This window comes from Vanacampus margaritifer, chromosome 8 (genome assembly GCF_051991255.1).
Source record: "Vanacampus margaritifer isolate UIUO_Vmar chromosome 8, RoL_Vmar_1.0, whole genome shotgun sequence".
In the NCBI taxonomy this organism is placed as follows: Eukaryota; Metazoa; Chordata; class Actinopteri; order Syngnathiformes; family Syngnathidae; genus Vanacampus; species Vanacampus margaritifer.
The window spans coordinates 8808561-8824717 of record NC_135439.1 but is presented as its reverse complement, the minus strand read 5'-3'; the positions used below and the strand labels follow the sequence as shown (position 1 = coordinate 8824717).

Here is a 16157-nt window from a genome sequence, read left to right as displayed (position 1 = left end):
GGGGCCGGATGGTCCTCTTGGATGGAGGAGGAGGATGATGATGATGGCGGCGGCGGCGGTTCTATAAATGTGTCGACTCAGCATATCCTCACTTTGTTACAACCTGGTCTCCGCTGACCGAGCGCTGCCAAGATTCCTCAGGGGCGAAGTGCCAAATCATCTCCGTTCCTCTCCAAAGATAGAGTGGGAGATTTTGCCCAGGAAGTTCCGTAACAAAGAAAACGGGCCGCCTTTTTGTTTCGGTGTCAAAAAGGAATTCCAACTCCTTTTGTTTTGCGAGTCTCATTCCTGAAATAATACACCTGCCACCGGGCCTCTCAACAATCTATTTCTTTTGGCCTTTACATGGAAACCCGCAGGAATTCGCCCAAGCCATTTTATGGTTTAGTACGACCATCAAGATAACACATAGACTTATAAAAAAAAAAAAATTTTAAAACACCAAAGTGTCTCAACTTTATGTGTGAGTACTCTTGGGTAAGTGGTCAAGTCTTAACGGCCTTAAAATTATAAACAGAGAAACTAAATACTGTCCAGCACCGTGGGAGTTCGCGTCCACACCCACCCGTGATAAAAGTGAAAATTCATGACATCTTGACACCATATACAAATTTATTTTACTGGCCTCCATTTTGTTTCCCCTATAACATTTTGACAAGAAGGTATGTATAAAGTTAACGTGATACACCTCAGCAGAGAATCAAAACTGTTAAGCTATGATTATTTCATCTTTTTTACGCCTGCGAGTAATAAACTTACTCTCCATGATTTTGCCACTTATGTTGTCGCTAGCTCATAAACATACAAGCAAACTAACATCATGATGGCCCTCCGCAATGTTGTGACTTTTGTTTTACATGGGTGCTATTTGAGTCGCCACAGAATCGAAACCGGCAAAACACCTGTTGTCTTTCTCTCACTGCTAGCCCCGCTAGCTAACACATACGAGAAAACAAACACAACTCCGCAATTTTGTCACTTTAGTTTGAGAAATGTATTTTCTTGGCTCACCCCGCTCGCTTTGCCGCTTTACGGTCCATCATCTCACGTCATCCGCCGCGAGCCAGGAAGTAGCCTGCTAGCTCGCTAACAAACAAACAAATGCTCATGTTTCTTGTTGTTGATAATGGTTCCATTGCTAACACTGTAGCATGCTTTAGCGGGACAACCCTTGACATTTATATAAGTACAAGCCTGCTGTGGAACTTGCTGTTTGTTGAAGAACCAGTTGTTCTGGCTGCCAGACCACTCTTCTAAAGTCATCCGTCTTATCTGAGTGAATTTTTTTGGGCTGCGGGACCACATACGTGACCTCCACCTCTCCAATGCTCCTATGAGGCCTCTCTGGATATCCTCAAACTTGGATACAGTTTCCAGTCTTCCATAGCAGCCTGGAGCTCTGACGCTAATGACGCAGTGTCTTCATGTCAATAAAGCTCAAGATGAAGCCTACATATTATGGAAATTGACTTTTGAATTTTTGTATCTAAATAGTGTTTCTAGAGTGTTTGCCTACCAATCAAGTACCAAACCAAATTGTTAGTGATATGCTTATTACTGAAAATTAGGGGTGGGAATCTTTGAATGTCTCACGATTCAATTCGATTCAGAATCGATTGTCGATTAAGAACGATTTTTTTTGATTTAAAATGATTTGATTGACAATGATTTTTGCTTCAATCTATAGGTGTGCAAGGAGTTGTAATGATCTACCCCAGTCCGACTCGCTAATGCTAATTAGCGTGCTACTCGCGGCACTTTTATCACAAACAAAAAAACGTCCCCACGCTGCAAAAAAACAACTTTTATTGGAATAACTTGATTGTGACTTTTTCCTTCTACTCTCTTATGTGGCTACAACTTAACATTGTATTAGACCACGTGGAACCACATTGCCCCTCAGTGGCCAAACCGGGTACAACATGAACAGCGCTCCAAATAAAGGCCCACACAGACAGACAAAGGCAAGACAGTATAAAATAATTTAAATAAAATCGACATTTAAAATCGATTCTGAATCGTACTAAATGAGAATCGCGATTCTTTTGAGAATCGATTTTTTGCCACACCCCTACTGAAAATGTGTCTGGGAGCCATTCTGCGCTTCCTCTTATGAAGCAATGGGTAAATATTAAGTAATATACTAACTAACCACGCCCACATAAAATAGTTCCACCGATGGTTAGGCAAATAGACTAGGCAAAGCTCCAGGAGCGTGAAACGGCCAAAGCACTATAATGTAAGGTAAGCAGAGCTGCAGTGTTACCACAGATTAGCGTTAGTAGCATTAGTTTCTGAAAGTAATGTCGATGCGGGAATGGGAGGGTATTTGTGTTTGGTGATGCATTACTACATTAACTTGTTTTACACTCTCAGGTTTTTTTTTTTTTTTTTTTTTTTTTTTTATAACGTCACTTTAAAGGAGGTTGTCATGTGTTTGCTGTTTAGAAAAGCTGAGTCATATCTCCCTCTGCAGGAGTGGTTAACTCCCTCCCAGAGCCAAACTAAACACTGACTGATGGACAGAGACAAATAACAACAGCATGTGGACGGGATGATGATGTTCTTAGTCAACACGTTCAAGACATTTCACACATTTAAATAAATAAATTAATTAATTAATTAATTAATGGTAGAAACATTCATCGATGGCGGGTCGTATTGTTTCAGCTGTTCAAAATGAGGGAGCGAGGCAATAGAGGCCAATAATAATAATGCTCTGAGTGAGGCCGGTGAGGGAGGCAAGGCTGCGGTTTACAAATACATAATAATTAACACATTCATTTTCATAGACACGGCCATGAGACCACAAAGGCTTTGACATTTAGTTAACTTGTGTATGAAATGCGCTATATAAATACAATTTCCATATGCCTTTACATGACAGAATTCATATATGGAGACATGATCACACTAATAAAATATTGTTTTAATTTATTTTGAGGGGCATAATTACATTATTTTATAAGCAAGTTTGGGACAGTAAAGTCCAGTTACCTGCACTGTATTTCAAATAACGTTGTTACCGAGGTAATACATGAGAGGTCAGTAATGATGTTGTTAGCCGTATACAATGCACGGATTCCAGGAAGAAGAAGAAAAATTAAACGAAGAAGACGCCACACCCGGAAGTGTATTTGCGATGGTCCTGTAGAGCGGGAAACGACAGATCGACGCGATGGTAAGTTTGTTGAAAAACAACATAACAAGGAATGAAATACAACTTGATCGAGGTTTAAGATGTTATTTACTCGACAGAAGATATAGAAGAAAACCAAATGGAATTGATTTCGTGGCGTGTCAAAGAAATGTAGCTGATGTGCAAAGTTGGCGTCAAAAGCGTCATACAAAGTTGGTGTTGTTACGTTATATTAGTGCTCGTCTTTTGGAGTCAAAGAGAAATGTAATGGAACTAGACTAGTCTATAATATGGCGCTGTAATCTACAAGTATTTAATTTTAAAAGATAAACAACAGTGACATGAATTCAGTGCTCCAGACTTATTTATTTATTTGAAGTTGAAAATTTAGGAGCACACATTAATCACAGAAACATTGATTTGCTTATATATTTCCACTCATATTCGCTATATTACTGATTTGCTTTAAACTACAGTATATGCCTAATTTCAGTGATTTCCTGCTGCTACTGCAAAGTCATGTTTTATGACTACAGTCGAGCTGTATTCCTGACCCAGTCAAAGGTGTCAAGTGAGGGCAAATATATTGCCAACTGCTCAAGAGTTTGCAGATGTTTAGTGATTATCTTTCACAGTGCGGTGCTGTTGACAATTTGCCATTTCTGCGTGTGTCGAGATTGCCACATTCCACATCCACAAAACTTCATGATCTTAAACTTATTCTTTTTGAATGGCAACAAGTGCATGCACGGGTTGGTAAATTGATCTGGCACTGTATCGCTGTCATAGATATAAATAATTTTGGTTGGCAATCTTTGGTCTATAGCATTGATAATACCACCAGAGCTTCTTCATTTGGCTGTTCGTGTTTCCCAAGATGGCGTCCAAAGGGCAAGACGTCGTCTTCCATTGCAACATCTCGCCAGTTCTCTTTACGACTGAGGAAGGAGAGCCCATGTCCTTTTATTTACGACCGGGTCCAACCAAGAAAGAGCTCCAGCCTCTCATCAAATCCGGGGGAGGCACAATGTGCAATGTCCAGAAGCCGGGATCCATTTTGCTGATTGACCCTGCGGAAATAGGCACTGTCAGTGAGAGCACAGCACCCCAGTAAGTGTACAGTGAATGTAAAAAGTCTGCACACCCCTGTTCTCTACATGGTCCTTCTTGCCTGGGTCTAAAATAAAACTGCCTGCAAAAGTCTGCCACCAACAGCTGTAAAGCTATAATTTCAGTAAATATTTGTACGTGCCTTACATTCTTACTACAGTGCGCAAACTAGTTTATAGTTGTATGTAAGCAATTTAAAGCTAGGATGTTTTTTCTGAGCTCCATTATTATTATTATTTTTTAGGTATGTGTCTATTAAGTATATCGACGACTGCGTGGACAAAGGTGAGCAGCTGAACCTCGAGGACTACAGAATGAAAGCTGCAACGGTCCCAATGAGTTCTTCAAGATTTGGGGGCAACCGGAAGTCTCCTGGTAATTCAGGAGGTATAGCCCAAATGCGACCCATTAGAGAGAGGAAGAGAAAAAAAAAAGTATTTGAAAAATATGCTAATTTTGCAAGCAACACAACATGGTGCATCCTGCGATCAAAATCGTTTGCTTCTCATCAGGCAGGCTGGCGTACAGCCCTGGCGAAGACGCCGCCATCCTGAATTACGTCAGCCGGCGAAAGTCGGAAATTAAGGGCAACCGTCTCTGGCAACAGATGGAGAAGGAGCGTGTGACCACTCACAGCTGGCAGTCTATGAAAGCCCGTTACAAAAGTCACCTGGAAAAGAAACAGATAAAAGATGTCCAGGAGGCGGACGCTTCTGGAGAAGACACACAGGTCATTTAAATACACGGTTCTCTTTATTGTTAACGATAGATGGCGGCAAATCGCTACACTCGATAGACTTGGCCGTGTAGTGTATGTCTCATCATATGAACCCTAATAGAAGATTATTTTTTACCTTGATTGGTACGTTTCCTGTTCAATGAGGTGATTTTAAATAACAAAATATTTAATATAAAGTCGATCTTTTTCATTATCCGTCATTCAATTAGGCTGTATGTCTAAACAATAATAGTGCAAATAATATCAATGGCATCTGATTCCCTAGTAAAATCCAATATGCGATCTCTTTTGGTGCAGGACAACGGGAAAGATGAAGTGACAGACAATCCGTCCAGTAAAGAAAACGCTGCTCTTCCTCAGACTAACTCTAAACCCGAAGACCCTCTGCAGACTTCTAAGCCAGAAGACCCTCCACATACGAACTCTGCCGATGATCTAACACAGGTATGATTTCACATTTTCAGCCATAACAGATGGAACTATACCACCTTTCCTTGAAGTCTTATTTGACATCTAGAAGCTTTTCTCTTTTTTTGGGGGGGGTAAAATGTAAATTTTCGGTTTTCACCGATGCAACCATCTGGCAGGCATTTGTTTGAACTAATATGAAAGTAGGAGCGTTGTAATGACGATATGAGCTATCACATTAATTGTCTGACAAGTTCACATTAACCAAGCGTGTCGGGCGGGGGGTTGGGGGGGGGGGGGGTTAGGTGTACCAATCTTGAAGAGGCATTCTCTTTTTTTGGGGGTCGGGTAGGAGGTAAAATATAATTTTTCGGTTTTCGGTAGGAGGTAAAATATAAATTTTAAATTTTTCCCGATGCAGGCATTTGTTTGAACTAATATGAAAGTAGGATTGTTGTAACGACGATATGATCTATCACATTAATTGTCTGACAAGTTTACATTAACCAAGATGTCGGGGGGGGGGGGTACCAATCTTGAAGAGGCATTAAAACACTTGCACTAGCCAAGCATAGCTTTCTTTAGGTGTCAAGTCAAACACGGTTAAAATGGAGCAAAACTTTTAAGGGATTTTTTATGGATAGCTTTTTATGTGTACAGTGGTACCTTGGCTCACAAACTTAATTGGTTCCCACAGAGAGTATGTGAGCCGAAAAGTTCGTCTTCCAAACAAGTATTTCCCATAGGAAACCATTGAAATGAGAATAATCCTTTCCCAGGTCCCCATAAAACACAATTTTCTACTAAAAAAGCCTTAAAACTACACAAAATATACCTTATTTTATGTTTAATAAATGTGCTATTGTATTGTAATTAAAGAAATACACTGTACTGTATAATAAAGTGTTTTTATTTGCAAAACTTGCAACTTGCCTTTGTGATGGTACAGTAGTTGAAGGCTTGATGGAATGGAGTGGGAGGAGGAGGGAGGGAGGGAGGGAGTTACTGTTTGGAAGGAGAGTCCTCCGGTGTGGCTTCTCTTCTTTGCTTCTTAGGAGACTCTTTAGCCTTGTTGCTGACTAAAAACCTCTTAATTGACACCTGTTGCTTTCTGAGTTGTAAGGTCTTACGAAACTGAGGCATCACATTATCATTCATCATGTTGATGATTCTCATAGCCACAGTCTTTTCTGATACTGGTACTGTTCGACAAAATCCTGCACATCACTCCACTTTGCTAACATGGTCTTGATGCTCTCACTTGATGCTGACAAACGCGCACCTCGTTCGTGTTTGTCGATGATCTCCTTCTTCTGCTCGACCGTAATTTTCTTCAATGTCTTCTTAGGCTTAACACTAGCCTTTTGTGGGGTCTTTTTCGGTCCCATGGTAGCAAAAGTACACTCCAAAAGTACTCCAAAATGATCCAAAATGTCTACCGAACACAAACCACGTCCGCACTCAAACAAAGGGGGCGACAAACTGGGACGCCGTGAGCGTGCGTCAGCTTCTCGTGATTTCTCGTGTCGCGAGATTTGGTTCGTCCGCCGAAAACTAGTTCGTCAGCCGAGACAAAATGCTCGCGAATTTAATGTTCGTGAGGCGAAAAGTTCGTGAGCTGAAGCGTTCGTGAGCCGAGGTACCACTGTACTTGATTCTACACACAAGGAGTTTCTAAAACTCGTCATGAAAATGGTCCCTTGCGTGTCTACAGATTGACCTGCTCTTTGCAGCTGAAAAAGGACCTTCAGGTGATGCCCACGCTCAAACGTCCGGCCCTCTCCAGCAAGAGGAGAAAATCTTGAACCCACCAAGCGAACAAGTGGCGACTGCTGAAGCCGAAACGTGCGATTCCTTACCGCCTGTGGAGAACACCGAACCAGATTCAGACCAGCCGCAAGCAAAGGCATCGCCTCAGACTGAAAAAGCACCCGAAAGCACTGAACCAGCCCAAACAGAGCCACAAAACAACAGCTCGACAAGTGATGATGAAGTGCAGCCTGTGCGTGTGTTTCGCCGCTCGGTGCGCCACTTAATGCACAGACAGTTGGAGGATTCTGAGGAGGAAGAATCGTATGCCAAAAAGCTCCGTTCGTCATCGTGGTCGCCGTCTGCAGCTTCTGTCAGGCAACTGCCATCCTCTCCTCGCACTCCAAAGAGAACCAAGTTAGCCTTGTCTTATCTTCGAGAAGAGACCGGAGAGGATGAACCGCCTTCTAAGAAAGCAAAAGGAGAAGAAGAAGAGGACAAAGCAATAGCAACACAAGAGGACGAAGAAGCCGCAGAAGTAGCAGAGAGTCAACAAGAGGATGCCGAGCAGCCTCCTCCTACACCACAAGCAGTTCCAGCTCATGTCAACCAGCTGAGTAAGACACCCTAAATTTTGAATTTGAAATTTCAACAATTTGTAACAGATGGAGACAAGACTGGAAGAGTCCGAGAAAGGCTAAGAAGTGGACATCATTGGAAATTCATTGGCCGATTCGTGGCTCAAACGCCTATTGCAAATGTTCCCGTTCAACTTTTTGGTAGAGAACAGCAAGTTTTACAAACAACGTACCTAAACATTGAATAATTGCACGTACATTTGTGAGTTTTGAAAAGGTCAAATTCTAGTGAAATTTAGGTTCATCCTGTCATTTTACCTCAAAAGCTGAATAGCCCTCACTTCGCTGAGTAAATATATTGAAACACTTACAAGTAGATGACACTAGATGCAAGTTCCTTCTATTCACACACACAATTTTCTTGTTTTCAGATGAGGCTGAGCTACAGCAGGCAGAGAGGAAGAAAAAGAGGGAGCTGGGAATTATTGAGATGGCCACAAAGGAGTTTGTGAGCAGCGACAGTGACAGTGAGGTAGATAGATGGATGCACTTCATACACCTTTGGTGACTATCAACAGTATTTTCATAATGCTAACCGACAAGTTTAAAACATATGAGTCAAAGGCTGAGTAATTCTCAGTAAACAGTCCCCTCCAAAAGTATTGGAATGGCAAGGTCAATTCCTTTGTTTTTGTTGTACATATACGGAAGACATTTGGGTTTCAGATCAAAAAATGAATATGAGACAAAAGTTTTGAATTCCACCTTTGATTTCATGTTATTTACATCTAGATGTGTCAACTTGGGACAGCACATTTGTTTGAAGCCACCCACTTTTCAAGTGAGCAAAAGTATTGAAACAAACATTATTTAATTAACTTCAAGTGCGTAACGTTTAATATTTGGTGGTTTAACCGTAACCCTTACGTGCAATAATTGCATCAAGCCCGCGACTCATTGATTTCACCAAATTGTTGCATTCTTCGCTTGTGATGCTTTTCCAGGCCTTTACAGAAGTCTTTCTCAGTTCTTGTTCGTTGTTGTTCCACTACTTTTGGAGGGGATTGTATGTCCAGTGCCAACACATAAATAGGTGTACTTTATTCACCTTCAGGGAATATCACGCAGCACTTTTTATCATGACAAAGTTCAATTTTGCCCAATGCTGTATGCATTTTTCTCTGTCTATTTACATTAGACAGGTTGTTTACAAATGTTGTCAAGTCCTTGTTAATTCTCAGTCAATATGTTCAGAAACAATGTTCTGCCTTTAATGTGACCCGGGCTTAGCGGCACTAGGACGGTCCACCTGCGCCAAGAAGAATCACAAGTCCTCTCTCTCTCTCCATCCCTCAGTCTGGTGAGGAGGTTTTCCAAACGCCGTATCAAACCGCACCGCTGGAACCATTGGCCTCCGTGGAGGTTTCTCCAGCCCGGGCCGACCCGTGCCTCCCTAATCAAGAACCCGACAAATGGGAGACCCCGCCAGAGGGCTCCCTACCTCCAGGACCAAGTGGTACTGCCGGGGTGGCATCCAAAGCTCAACCGGATGGCAAAGATCAGGAAGAAGATGAAGAGCAAGTTCAGCTGGAGGAGGACAAGCGGTGCATCAGAGAACTGATGACGAAGACAAACCAGGTGCACTGTTATCGATTATTACATGCTTGAAATGATTGTTTCTTCCGGATATCCTTGTGTAGATAGCTCGCCAAGTGTTTCCCAACCAGCTGTGGCATTTTCCATTCATAACAGAAAATGGCCACTGTGTGGATATATTGGAGCTTGCTTGAAATAATAACATATACATGCCTAGTCCATTTATGTAAAAAATATTTTCTGTTGTTTGTATCTTACGTAATATCTTAATACAATCTTTATAAATGTATGTTTTTGTAAGTTCTTTATTTTTTATTTTGTTCAGTTGCTGATGTTTTTGCAATTGTACTCGCTAGGACTTGGTGTCCGTAGTTAAAGCCTTGCTGAAGACCAGCGGCGACGCATCCGCCGCCTTACACCTGCTTTCGGATCCCACGTCTTTCCGCCGACCGCTTTGGAACCTCCGAGACGACGGCGTCCTGCAATCGGGCGATCCGGCCGCCCTTAAACGGCTACAGAAGAAGTACGGCAACGTGGCAGTTTCCAAGCGAATGATGTTCCTCGAGGTAGAGCGGTGAAAATGTGGAACATGGACGCCTGTTTTTGACTGTCTTTTAAGCAATTCTGATAGGTAGGTAGATGCTTTTACATCTGTTTGAACGTTTTACGCTGTAATTAACACTGACTGTTTTGTAATTAAGATACATAATAAATTATTAAATACATTTCATCAAAGCATAACATTTGTAGTTTCTTTAACATGCAGGGATGTGATTTTTTCTCTAATTCGCGGAATTCCGCTTTTTTTTACCCCCCCCCCCCCCCCCAAAAAAAAAAAGATTTTTTTTAAAAAAATTTTTTATTTATTTATTTATTTATTTTTAAGTAGTTCATTGTGTATGCACATGACTCCGACAGATAACATCTTCTGCTATAACAAAGACATTTGTGGTATGCTCTAATATGAGTTACTTTTCATTTGGTCATGATATAATTATTTGTTCATGAAATTTGAACTCTTCAACATTATTTATGTGTTAACTTAGTAATCACATGAGTTAGATATGATGATATTCTCAGTGATAGTTTTTAAAAGTAAAGGCAGTCCAATGTTTTTGAATGTGACTGATTTTGAGTTGACTAAAACTGCCATTTTATATGGGATAGTTCAATATACATTGAAAATTTATGCTGTTGTTTTGTCTATTTCTTTGTCATGTGAGTGCATTGAAAGTACTTAAAAACACGGAAAACCCATGAGCTCCGGGGGGCTTCCCCCACCCCATCAAACACCCCCCCCCCCACTGGGCACTGCCCTGGACCAGCGGCCCCCAGACCCCCGGCTAAATTTTCAGATAATTTCACTTTGGTCAAATCACATCCCTGAACATGGTGTGATGATGATTTTTACTCATTTCCTGTTCCCTCTCCAAGGCCTTCAAAGGGTGAGTAGCTTTGTAAATTTTTTTTTTGTTACATTTATTCTACAGCAGTTACTTCTCTGTGTTCTTGTATTACAGGAATATTAGAATGTTCATTAAAACATCAACTGTACGGTTAAAGGTTTTTCGGTAAGTCAACATTTTCTATGAGGAAGCCATTTTGATGCATCTTGCAGTATCGGGTACTCATACAATAAGACATAAGTCAAAGAATTCCCCCCCCTTACTGTTTATTCAGCTTACCCCAACATTGAATACATTCGATATTTCTGCCACAGACCCACATGAATGTTAATATTTTAATAAAGGAAAAAAAAATGAACAAATGGATGGAAGCTAAGTTATAAGAAACACTGAGATGTTCTCTCAAAAGGCAAGGAGATACTAATTCAAAACAAGCTGATGGGCACACTAACAACAACCATTTTAAAAAAGTATAGTATAAAATATTTGTTTTAGTATGAAATATTCACATCCTTGCACGTTAAGTACGCATCCCTGCTTTTGAACATTTCAAACAGTGACACATTTACACAGCTTGAATGCAAAATTTCATAAATTAACAGCCTTGTTACAAAGCAGGCTGGTTTTTAATTAAACAGAAACAAAATGTTCCAGATATATAACATGTACTCGTACATGCATATAGTGACGTATACAAAATGTGATGCACTGCGAGTGATGCTCACTCTCGTCTCGAGATAATCCATGATAGTTCTCACCTTAAGCAATTTACATTCTCATCAAATGATGGCAAAATTAATAAAAAAAAAACTACGATTAGCATGTTTTGAATAAAACAGCTCAAGTTTCTAAAATATGCTGCAAAAAATACTCCTTTCTCCCCAATACAAACATGCTGGGAAAAAAAACATGTTAACATTCTGCTTAATTGGAAATAATTTCAGTTCAAACATTAGAATACATACAGACTATGGAAGCATCACATCTGCCTCCATACGTCTTATCATCTTGATGGTAAACTAGCGGCGTTTGCACTCAAAAACAAACAGAGTTGTAATATTTAGTGGACGCTCTAAAGTGGAACGCCCAAAAAAGTTGTACAATTTGGAATTCACTTAAATACCTAAAAAGTAAAACCAAACTCTAAAAAATATGAGTAGTTTTTCTTTTCGTCCTCAGTATTTGTTTTACACCGAAAGTGTTTTAACTTCTCTTCATACTTCAATAGTTTGAATTTTTGGGATGATAACGAGGAGGTCAAACCAATGTTGTCGTCCGCTGTTTTAGCTAAAAGGCCTCTGGGGTATGCAATGTACTGTACACATAATTTGTGATGTTGCGATGTTTTGAAAACATATAAGCAACTTTGGTAAGAAAACATGATGGTGGTTTTGGACGGGACCTCAAAATATGTCCTTTGGTTTTTGCTTTAGAGGTTCGTGGGCTTCGTTTGGTTTTAATCATATTCTGAATTTGCGTCATGGGGATTTCTTTCCTTTTGAGTCGTGTATCAGTGTGCTGCACAAGGCTAGAGAACGGGCTTTTTACATCAGGATGCAAACAAAGTGCTTCCTGTTTGCTTGTGGATATAAGGCAGATACTCTTGAGGGAGGAGGAGGAAAAATGCACAATGTTTTAAATGCTACTGAAAGACACACAGTTAACCTGAAGAGAAGCATATGCGCTGTAGAAAAAACACCTGCTTTGTTTAGAAGGCTAATCATATCGGTATTAGGAGAGAAGGAAAGAAGCTCGTCTATATGCAAGGCCAGCTCCATTGCATAGAACTTCAGTAGTGCACTGGCGCATTAATAAAAACAAAGGCGTTGCTCTTTTCTCTCTTTTCAACAGCAAAACATTCCTGGCAGTCAAAATGTACCCACAGGATTGGACAATACTAAATATGTCTGTCGTTTGGATCTGTTTGGCCCCTGATGCAAGTGGACTGTAATGTCTAAAAGTGGAAGACAACTGTATCCGTATCTTTAGATGTGGCGTATTTCCAGAGATTGGATTAGTACTTAGTTCACACTTGCCCAAATCTTAACTTTCAAGTCTCAAGCGAGTCCTAAGTCATTTAGGCTTGGACAAGTCAAGTCACAAGTTACCTCAAGTCCATCCAATCAAGTAAGTCATCTTTATTACTGCAGTCATATCTGCAATACCTCCATAAAAACATTACACTTTCAAAGTTCAGCAGTACCTCCAAAAACATCACACAGTTAAACACCCTCCTGTTCCCTCTCTATTTGTGTCAGTTTGGCTTTTTCAAAGGGTGAGTAGTTTTACTTGAGTATTTTTTATTTATTACTTTATTTAACTCTTTGACTGCCAGACGTTTTCAGAAAAGGGATGCCGTGGGTGCCAGCCGATTTAAGCATTTTTGACTGATCTTTCAAGGTCCACAGAAAATTATGTGTTTGGACTATGGAAACACACATACTACCAAATGAAATATTGGACTCTCATCTTTCATCAGAAAAAAAAGTTTGTTTCTACCTTATTCCGTTTTTCAGTAATCAACAATAGAAAATGGTTAGTTTCACCTCTGTTTTGGAAAAAAACGTCTTTTAACGTCTTTGGCACTCCTCCATGGGATTTTACTAAACGTTATTTAACGTTTTTGGCAGTCAAAGAGTTAAGCATTCATCTATTTAATCCACGCACTTTCCCTCATTGGGGCTGTAGATTGTCTGGACCCTATCCCAGCCGACTATGGGCAAAAGGCTGAGGAGGACGCCCTGGACTGGTCGCCAGCCGAACGCATACAAACTTCACATTCACACACATGGACAATTCCGAATTTGTAATGGCCCTAACGCAATTGAGTTCCTAGAGCAAATGAATGCCGGCACGGAGAGAACAACCAAACTAAAACAGGAGGACCTGAGCTGAGATTCGAACAGACGACTTAACCGTCAGGCAGACGTGCTAACCAGTAAACCGTCACGCTACCCCACAAAACTTTAACACTTACACTAACACTTTCCCTTTCCTTCTCCTTATGTCACTCTTCAAAGGGTGAGTACTATTTTACTTATATTTGCATTTGTTATATAGTGCAAAATATTATGGACGGCGTGACATGGTACAACCTTGTCAGATTAAAAAAAAAAAAAAAGAGTTTGACAGAAATCGTTGTTTTGGCGTAATCCTGATGAACTAACAGCGACCCCAGTGGCGGTTACTTGAACTGCATTCCATAGGGCACAGACTAAATCTCCAGAGAAGGAAAAGAGCACCCCTTTCTCTGACAACCCTCACCGCCGATTCAACAAAATAGTTCCAAAAGCACCAAAATTCTGAGCTGACCTCAGTGAGCATTTTCGTTTTGTTTTTGGGGTTATTGTCACGCATTGCCACATCCCCCGAGCGGTTATCAACTGACGGGGACTTCAGCGTCCACGTCCTTGTCCGAGATCTCGTCCTGGATGTCGTCGGTGTTCCCTGAGTCGCTGCTGGCCACCGAGCTAAACGACGGCGAGCTTCTGCCGCCTTTGATCATGCGCCGGCAAGTCTCCATCTGTACGTCCAGGCCTCGTTTCATGCTGCACATCTCCATGTACTCGTGCAGGTGGCGGTTCATGTCGCTCTTTGCTGTGGCCAGCTCCATCTGAATCCATTAAAGAAAGAATGATCTTGTTGAAAACCAAAAGTCTTGGGGGTTCCCCGTTATATAAAATAATAATGTATATAGTGTTTCCTACATATTCATGATTTACTCGCACAGTCACCTATTTAATTTTAACCTATGCCTGCCTTGTCTAATATAAAAGCATCTGTTTGCCACCATTTTGGTTGAGTGAGGTGAGGAGCTTCATATAATGCTTTGGCGCCATCTTGTAGCAAATATAGGCATCTATTACTATTAGCCAGGGCATCTTAGAGCGTACTAGTTCGAGCACAAAAAGCACGAGCTGGATTTGCGAGTAGCACTGCACCTCAATCTGCCCGATGGTATTCTGGTACTCCTTCTCTCTGTTCTTAAAGAGCGACTCTGTTTCGTCAATGAGGCTGCCGAGACTTCCGTCGTTGGAGTCCTTGGAAAGAACAGCGGAAAGGTTAGGCTGACCAATCATCCACCGTCTATCTTTCCACAGCGTGGAGAGGACTCACTGGTTCTGCGCCCTCCCCGCCTCTATCATTCGGAAGTGCGTTGGCACTTGGCGGTACCGCCGCCGCCGCCGTCGTCATGATGCCGCACGGCACGTTGTAGTTGGCAAAGTCTTCCCACAGCAGCAGCGTCTCCTCGTTCTCCTCCCACGTCAGACTGTCGCAGTCGTCGTCCAGGTCGAACGTCTCGCGCCTGGCAACAGAGGAGTTATCTGTACAGTGTCTGTATAAGATGGAGAGAGACAGAGAGGGGGAAAAAAGGAGAGAGAACTAGTAATGAAAGGTTAAGCAAAGAAGAAACGGAAATGTTAGTGATTAAGTAAGGCAGTGTTAGAAAAGCCAATTCAAAACTGAGAGCCCTGGTCCGTTAGCACTGATTAGCCCACACCAGTCTTCAATCAAAAAAAGTGAATCAAATGTCCATACCTAATTATAATATAGTTTTAAAGACAAAGGAAGCAGATTGAAGTGAAGGTGCAGTACTCAATGGGAACACTAGAGAGCGTTAAATGACTAGTCAACAAATCCAGCATCTGCTATCACAACGCCACCACTGTCTTGGTGCAGAGGTGAGTGCACGGCTGTGGTGGGTGTGGCGGTGTGAGAAGTCAGACTTACAATTGGTTTAGCATGCGCTTCATCTCATCCGTGATGTTGAGCGTGTCCTCTTCCAGAGGGCTTGGCTCCGCGTCCATCTCGGAAACATCCTCGTCGGACGCAACTTTACGCTCTTTCTTTTTACAGTCCGCCGAGGCACCCTGCTGAAAACAAAAACAGGAATAAACGTCACTACGTGCGTCCCATTGGGGGCAACCTAGGTGTTGCTTTGCTAAAATGCTAACAGTTTGGATGCTAACCTGAGTAGAAAACATGCTGAGTATTTTACATCTCGGCCTGTAGGCTATTGGATTTCCAATGGGAATTGACAAAATACTAACTGGCCAAGGCAACCTAGGTGTTGCTTTGCTAAAATGCTAACAGTTTGGATGCTAACCTGAGTAGAAAACATGCTGAGTATTTTACATCTCGGCCTGTAGGCTATTGGATTTCCAATGGGAATTGACAAAATGGCCAACAGTTGGTATGCTAACATAGCAACCTTTGTGCAAATGCACTGAAGCATATTGATAAGGAATCACGTTGTTGTCCTGTGGTCAGGTACAATATTTGAAGATAATTGAAAAAATGCTAACAGTCGTTTGCTAAAATTTCTATAAAGTATTAACAAATGACCATTCTACACGCTTCCTAGGAAATCTCAATGTCCCTTCCCCCGTGAGCTATTAACAGGCCAGCAGGCCGCTTATGTGGCCCTTAGG

The 16157-nt window shown here is 41.4% G+C and overlaps 2 protein-coding genes across 3 annotated transcripts in view; one reads left to right on the top strand and one right to left on the bottom strand.

Moving 5' to 3' along the window:
• Window positions 1-3044: 3044 nt before the first annotated feature.
• terf2ip (telomeric repeat binding factor 2, interacting protein) lies at window positions 3045-10060 on the top strand. The gene is made up of 9 exons (XM_077573577.1): window positions 3045-3181; window positions 4017-4249; window positions 4494-4636; window positions 4762-4979; window positions 5286-5432; window positions 7111-7762; window positions 8155-8255; window positions 9080-9361; window positions 9676-10060. Exons 1-9 carry the CDS (start codon window positions 3179-3181, stop codon window positions 9895-9897), a joined length of 2001 nt encoding a protein of 666 aa, XP_077429703.1. The 5' UTR covers window positions 3045-3178; the 3' UTR covers window positions 9898-10060.
• A 906-nt stretch (window positions 10061-10966) lies between these two features.
• Window positions 10967-16157, bottom strand: part of iffo2b (intermediate filament family orphan 2b) — a 22594-nt gene continuing 17403 nt past the window's right edge. Inside the window, exons 5-8 of one of the 2 annotated variants that reach the window (XM_077572442.1) lie at window positions 15457-15599; window positions 14842-15061; window positions 14667-14765; window positions 10967-14338 (exon numbers count right to left, since the gene is read on the bottom strand). In XM_077572442.1, coding sequence (XP_077428568.1) covers window positions 14105-14338; window positions 14667-14765; window positions 14842-15061; window positions 15457-15599 — 696 coding nt within the window. In that variant the 3' untranslated portion in view covers window positions 10967-14104. The remainder of the gene's footprint in view (window positions 14339-14666; window positions 14766-14841; window positions 15062-15456; window positions 15600-16157) is intronic. The other variant, XM_077572444.1, reaches the window with a different exon arrangement.

Bases quoted from the DNA above. Each gene is read 5' to 3' on its own strand.
- terf2ip (XM_077573577.1), top strand. The intron at 4,980-5,285 runs GTCATTTAAATA...CTTTTGGTGCAG, and splicing joins CTTCTGGAGAAGACACACAG to GACAACGGGAAAGATGAAGT. The intron at 7,763-8,154 runs GTAAGACACCCT...TCTTGTTTTCAG, and splicing joins AGCTCATGTCAACCAGCTGA to ATGAGGCTGAGCTACAGCAG.